The sequence below is a fragment of the Capra hircus genome, unplaced genomic scaffold (assembly GCF_001704415.2).
Source record: "Capra hircus breed San Clemente unplaced genomic scaffold, ASM170441v1, whole genome shotgun sequence".
In the NCBI taxonomy this organism is placed as follows: domain Eukaryota; kingdom Metazoa; phylum Chordata; class Mammalia; order Artiodactyla; family Bovidae; genus Capra; species Capra hircus.
Genome location: NW_017217341.1, coordinates 15,330 through 22,922, shown reverse-complemented (window position 1 = coordinate 22,922; position 7,593 = coordinate 15,330). Strand labels below are relative to the sequence as shown.

The following is a 7,593-nucleotide window of genomic DNA, read 5'->3' as shown; positions in this document are numbered from 1 at the left end:
TGGTAACCCAGTCGACAGCCAGACTTTCCGCACCTGGTAGATTGTGCTTTAGGACTGTCCCCTGTTTGTCTTATTCACAAACATTCTCTCAAATGACTTTATTCTCTATATCAAGCCAGTACAATCTCTTTTCTACTCGGTCAAAATCCAATGCCACAACGTTACCCAATCCTTGCAAGATGAGGGAGTATAATTGTCATAGATAGTTAGATTTCTCAAATAGTAACGGTTGCTAAAAATGAGATCAGGCCGATGTTGCTGTTCTGCCGGCAGGTCTTTCCGTCTGGCTCACGGATGTAGCCTGGGGCACATTTGCAGATGTAAGTGCCAGGTAAGTTCTCACACTTTTGGCTACAGATGAAGGGTGTCTCCTTGCATTCATCAATATCAACACAAGTCCTCTTGTCAGACAACAGCTTGTAACCAGGGTTACAAGAACAATAGAAACTGGTTAAGGTATCTGTGCAGTTTTTGGTTACAACCACTGAGCGTAGGGTCATTGCACTCATTAATGCCTGTAAGGTAAAAGACAGTTATCAGAGAACCTAAGTTGTCAGTAATGGACCCCACCATAATGGTCAAAAAAGTCAGCCTTCCCGCTGGACAGATGCAGTTCTTTTTTTTTTGGTTGGGTTTGGGACAGAGCCAAGTTCTTAAGCAACAGTTAGAACTGGACATGGAACAACAGACTGGTTCCAAAACAGGAAAAGGAGTACGTCAAGGCTGTATATTGTCACTCTGCTTATTTAACTTATATGCAGAGTACATCATGAGAAACGCTGGACTGAAGAAACACAAGCTGGAATCAAGACTGCCGGAAGAAATATCAATAACCTCACATATGCAGATAACACCACCCTTATGGCAGAAAGTGAAGAGGAACTAAAAAGCCTCTTGATGAAAGTGAAAGTGGAGAGTGATAAAAGTTGGCTTAAAGCTCAACATTCAGAAAACGAAGATCATGGCATCTGGTCCCATCACTTCATGGGAAATAGATGGGGAAACAGTGTCAGACTATTTTTGGGGGTCCAAAATCACTGTAGATGGTGACTGCACCCATGAAATTAAAAGATGCTTACTCCTTGGAAGAAAAGTTATGACCAACCTAGATAGCATATTCAAAAGCAGAGACATTACTTTGCCAACAAAGGTACGTCTAGTCAAGGCTCTGGTTTTTTCCTGTGGTCATGTATGGATGTGAGAGTTGGACTGTGAAGAAGGCTGAGCTGTGGTGTTGGAGAAGACTCTTGAGAGTCCCTTGGACTGCAAGGAGATCCAACCAGTCCATTCTGAACAAGATCAGCCCTGGGATTTCTTTGGAAGGAATGATGCTAAAGCTGAAACTCCAGTACTTTGGCCACCTCATGCGAAGAGTTGACTCATTGGAAAAGACTCTGATGCTGGGAGAGATTGGGGGCAGGAGGAGAAGGGGACGACAGAGGATGAGATGGCTGGATGGCATCACTGACTCGATGGACGTGAGTCTGAGTGAACTCCAGGAGTTAGTGACGGCCCCATGGGAGCAAATGGGGTCGCAAAGAGTAGGACGCGACTGAACTGAACTGAACTGAACTGAAGTTCTTAATGAATCATGCTAAAAAAGACAAATAAACAGGGACATAAAAAGGGATTTCTAAAGGCCCTACATTATTCAAAAGTCACTCTTACTCAACTTCCTTCCTTGATCCTTCACCAATGGTTTTAACAACTAGTACAACCAGGGTGGGGTTAGGGCGGGGGGGAGGGGGACTTCCAGTTAAACCTTCCCCTTTAGTCACCTGAGGATGAAAATTAAGAACAGATTAAGGAATGTAGGAGGGGCAGTTAAAGCAACAAGTCATTGCATGATCACCACTGTCTGCTCTTAGATAGATGGCCTTAATTTGTTTATCTCCTATTCTCTATATGAATGACTAACTGATGATTAGTCGAAAAATGTGTGTGACTGACCTTATTGACCAAGAAATCCTTGCTTCTTCATAGACAAACAACAGTAATTTTCTGGCAGTGTGCTACTTAGAGAACCAAATGAAAGGTCCTACTAAGTCAGAAAGGGCTGAGAATCCACGTTCAGTCCCCCTCATTTCCTTTTCCCTAATTTTCCATTATACTCACCACATCCTTTCTCATCACTGCTGTCTAAGCAGTCAGGGAAGTGTTTACAGACTTTCACCATCTCAATGCAGTTCCCATTGTCACACCTGAACTGATGAGGGGGACATGTGGTTTCTGGGGTGTGACAGAGGTGCTCCAGCTCATCAGAGTTATCTCTACAGTCATTGTCCCCATCACAGACATAGGCCTTATTAATGCAGAGTCCGTTCTGACACGTAAAAAGGTTCTCGCCGCAGGTAGGGTACACACAGCCCCGCTCATCACTGTAGTCACCACAGTCATTGTTCCGGTCACACCCTGTGTCATGAGACCCAGTACCACTTAAAATCAGAATATTTCAGGTGAAAATCCAGATCCCCAATTTCTCTCCAAACACATGATGCTGACTGGTGTCTGTGTCTCTTAGCTGGAGCACACGCCCACAGTCCGCCTCACCTGCCTCTCTCTGTTGTCAGGCTGACCCTGAGCCACAGCATGCAGTCCCATTTATCATCCTGCTCACACTGCTACTTTTCTTATAGCAGAAAGAATTGAATGAAGTATTTCTTACGCCCATGCCTCTATTCCAGGTGGCAAACCCTGAGCGTCAGCTGCCTCAAGAAAGAATTTTCTTCTACTAAGCCCACTTCACTCATCTCTCTGATCCTCTGTGCAAGGTCACGTTATGACCTTCATGGACCCCAGGCACTTCTGCTTTCATGGGCCCCTTCCTTCATAAAAATATTTAAAATTATATTTAAGGACTACATTGGTATAAAGGCATATATATTATTATTTAGTATGTAAATACTTTCTTTGAAGTTCTCTTTATTTTTTTTCTTTTGATTTTAAAAGAAGTCCAAAACTTTCAGAGGCCATGAAAAGTATCATGGCCCCAGCCCTGCCTCATGGACATTTAAGGTTTGTTAATAAGTTTTTTAATCCCCAATTCACCTGAAGTGGTTGGGGATACACAAGCCATTGTTACAGACGAACTCCGTTCCAAAGCAGGATCTCCTGGTGCAATTCTGGTGCTCATCAGAGGCATCAAGGCAATCTGCTTCACCATCACAAACCCATGATTCAGGGATACACCCTCTGTGTGGACGCACACCAACTGCACAGGCAAACTCAGAACTTGAGCAGTTGCGATTTTCAGAAGCTAAAGCACAAAGAGAATCAGGAATCATATGAGAACTCATCCCAGCAGTCAAGTTCATTTGAATCAATATTTATCTTGCTTTACATTACATAATAGTCTAAGGGATGAAAGGAAATGAAGGGAAAATAGGAAGACAAATTACTCTCCAAATTTTCATTTTAAATGCTTTCAATCTTGAATTTTTTTCAGAAGTAAAAAAGTAAAGATAAACACCTCATAATTTAATTTCCATAAAATTAATGTAAAGGTCATATTTTTCCCTTAGGGATATAGAAAACTACTTGCATTTTATTAATTGGATACTAAAATCCCATACATTTGGTAATTATTTTTATTTTATAAAGTATAATCACACAAACACAATGTGAGATAGGCATTTTTTACACCAGTTTTACGAGAAAAGTGAAACTCACAATGGTTAACTAGACAGCAAAAAATCACAGAATTTTCTAAAAAGCTAGTGCTTCTTTCCTAGATATATAGGAAGAGTACTTGTTAATAAGAGTCAACAGAGGTCAGCTCCTAGCTCGGTGCCTGCCTGGATTCCTGACATGGTGTAGGGCCGAGAGGGTGGGGAAGGCGGGAGCAGGCAAGAGAGGGCCAGCCAGCCTGCAATTGGGCCAGAGTGCTGGCGCTTTGAACTCTGGGCGAAGGTGAAGCACAACTTTTGCAACTCATGCTGGCAGCTCTCCTCCCCCCTAGAATAATGGATGCTGTTTTCTAACTGCAGAAGCCATCTTGTCACCAAATTCAAGACGCTAGAAGGAGAAGTCTTGAGACTACTGTAAAAATAAGACTGAAAACCAGAAGCAGGAGGCTTAAGTCCAAATCCTGAGAACACCAAAGAACTCCTGACTCCAGGGAACATTAATTGACAGGAGCTCGTCAAACGCCTCCATACCTACACTGAAACCAAGCACCAACTAAGGGCCAACAAGTTCCAGAGTAAGACATACCACACAAATTCTCCAGCAACACAGGAACACAGCCCTGAGCTTCAATATGCTGCCCAAAGTTAAAACCCATTGACAGCTCATAAATCATTACTGGACACTTCATTGCACTCCAGAGAGAAGAAATCCAGCTCCACCCCACCAGAACACAAGCTTCCCTAACCAAGAAACCTTGACAAGCCTCCGTACAACCTCACCCACAGCGAGGAGACTCCACAATAAAGAAAACTCCACAAACTGCCAGAGTACAGAAAGACCACCCAAACTCAACAATATAAACAAGATGAAGAGACAGAGGAATACCCAGCAAGTAAAGGAACAGGATAAATGTCCACCAAACAAACAAAAGAGGAAGAGATAGGGAATCTACCTGATAAAGAAATCCGAATAATGATAGTGAAAATGATCCAAAAACCTTGAAATCAAAATGGAATCACAGATAAATAGCCTGGAAACAAGGATTGAGAAGATGCAAGAAAGGTTTAACAAGGACCTAGAAGAAATAAAAAAGAGTCAATATATAATGAATAATGCAATAAATGAGATCAAAAACACTCTGGAGGCAACAAATAGTAAAATAACAGAGGCAGAAGATAGGATTAGTGAAGTAGAAGATAGAATGGTAGAAATTAATGAATCAGAGAGGAAAAAAGAAAAACGAATTAAAAGAAATGAGGACAATCTCAGAGACCTCCATATTAAACGCCCCAACATTTGAATCATAGGAGTCCCAGAAGAAGAAGACAAAAAGAAAGACCATGAGAAATACTTGAGGAGATAATAGTTGAAAACTTCCTAAAATGGGGAAGGAAATAATCACCCAAGTCCAAGAAACCAGAGAGTCCCAAAATAGAATAAACCCAAGGTGAAACACCCCAAGACACATATTAATCAATTAAAAAGATTAAACACAAAGAACAAATATTAAAAGGAGCAGGGGAAAAACAACAAATAACACATAAGGGATTCCCATAAGGATAACAGCTGATCTTTCAATAGAAACTCTTCAGGCCAGAGAGAATGGCAAGACATACTTAAAGTGATGAAAGAAAATAACCTACAGCCCAGATTACTGTACCCAGCAAGGATCTCATTCAAATATGAAGGAGAAATCAAAAGCTTTACAGACAAGCAAAAGCTGAGAGAATTCAGCACCACCAAACCAGCTCTCCAACAAATGCTAAAGGATCTTCTCTAGACAGGAAACACAAAAAGGTGTATAAACTTGAACCCAAAACAATAAAGTAAATGGCAATGGGATCATACTTATCAATAATTACCTTAAACGTAAAAAGGTTGAATGCCCCAACCAAAAGACAAAGACTGGCTGAATGGATACAAAACAAGACCCTATATATGTTGTCTACAAGAGACCCACCTCAAAAGGGACACATACAGACTGAAAGTGAAGGGCTGGAAAAAGATATTCCGTGCAAATAGAGACCAAAAGAAAGCAGGAGTAGCAATACTCATATCAGATAAAATAGACTTTAAAACAAAGGCTGTGAAAAGAGACAAAGAAGGCACTACATAATGATCAAAGGATCAATCCAAGAAGAAGATAACAATTATAAATATATATGCACCCAACATAGGAGCACCGCAATATGTAAGACAAATGCTAACAAGTATGAAAGGGGAAATTAACAATAACACAATAATAGTGGGAGACTTTAATACCCCACTCACACCTATGGACAGATCAACTAAACAGAAAATTAACAAAGAACAAAACTTTAAATGATACAATAGACCAGTTAGACCTAATTGATATCTATAGGACATTTCACCCCAAAACAATGAATTTCACCTTTTTCTCAAGTGCACACGGAACCTTCTCCAGGATAGATCACATCCTGGGCCATAAATCTAGCCTTGGTAAATTCAAAAAAATTGAAATCATTCAAGCATCTTTTCTGACCACAATGCAGTAAGATTAGATCTCAATTACAGGAGAAAAACTATTAAAAATTCCAACATATGGAGGCTGAACAACACGCTTTGAATAACCAACAAATCACAGAAGAAATCAAAAAAAGAAATCAAATATGCATAGAAATGAATGAAAATGAAAACACAACAACCCAAAACCTGTGGGACACTGTAAAAGCAGTGCTAAGGGAAAGTTCATAGCAATACAGGCATACCTCAAGAAACAAGAAAAAAGTCAAATAAATAACCTAACTCTACACCTAAAGCAACTAGAAAAGGAAGAAATGAAAACCCCGGGTTAGTAGAAGGAAAAATCTAAAAATTAGGGCAGGGCAGAAATAAATGCAAAAGAAACAAAAGAGACCATAGCAAAAATCAACAAAGCAAAAGCTGGTTCTTTGAAAGGATAAATAAAATTGACAAACCATTAGCCAGACTCATCAAGAAACAAAGGGAGAAAAATCAAATCAATAAAATTAGAAATGAAAATGGAGAGATCACAACAGACAACACAGAAATACAAAGGATCATAAGAGACTACTATCAGCAATTATATGCCAATAAAATGGACAACGTGGAAGAAATGGACAAATTCTTAGAAAAGTACAACTTTCCAAAACTGAACCAGGAAGAAATAGAAAATCTTAACAGACCCATCACAAGCACGGAAATTGAAACTGTAATCAGAAATCTTCCAGCAAACAAAAGCCCAGGTCCAGACGGCTTCACAGCTGAATTCTACCAAAAATTTAGAGAAGAGCTAACACCTATCCTACTCAAACTCTTCCAGAAAATTGCAGAGGAAGGTAAACTTCCAAACTCATTCTATGAGGCCACCATCACCCTAATACCAAAACCTGACAAAGCCACAAAAAAGAAAACTACAGGCCAATATCACTGATGAACATAGATGCAAAAATCCTTAACAAAATTCTAGCAATCAGAATCCAACAACACATTAAAAAGATCATACACATGACCAAGTGGGCTTTATCCAGGGATGCAAGGATTCTTCAATATCTGCAATCAATCAATGTCACCACATTAACAAATTGAAAAATGATTAGCAGAGAAGCCTTTGACAAAGATAAAAACAGAAAGCTGCTATATATGACAAACCCACAGCAGATGTTGAATTTTGTCAAAGGCCTTCTCTGAATCTATTGAGATAATCATATGGTTTTTATTTTTCAATTTGTTAATGTGGTGGATTACATTGATTGATTTGCGGATATTGAAGAATCCTTGCATCCCTGGGATAAAGCCCACTTGGTCATGGTGTATGATCTTTTAATGTGTTGTTGGATTCTGATTGCTAGAATTTTGTTGAGGATTTTTGCATCTATGTTCATCAGTGATATTGGCCTGTAGTTTCTTTTTTTGTGAGCATCTTTGTCAGGTTTTTGGTATTAGGGTGATGGTGGCCTCATAGAATGAGTTTGGAAGTTTACC

General features: G+C 39.8%; 1 protein-coding gene across 1 annotated transcript; it reads right to left on the bottom strand.

The window, feature by feature from the left end:
• Positions 1 to 215: 215 nt before the first annotated feature.
• LOC108635506 (low-density lipoprotein receptor-related protein 2-like) lies at positions 216 to 2,158 on the bottom strand. The gene is made up of 2 exons (XM_018045620.1): positions 2,116 to 2,158; positions 216 to 515 (listed from the first exon to the last, which is right to left on the bottom strand). The coding sequence occupies exons 1-2, from the start codon at positions 2,128 to 2,130 to the stop codon at positions 216 to 218; spliced, it is 315 nt and encodes a 104-aa protein (XP_017901109.1). The 5' UTR covers positions 2,131 to 2,158.
• Positions 2,159 to 7,593: the final 5,435 nt, after the last annotated feature.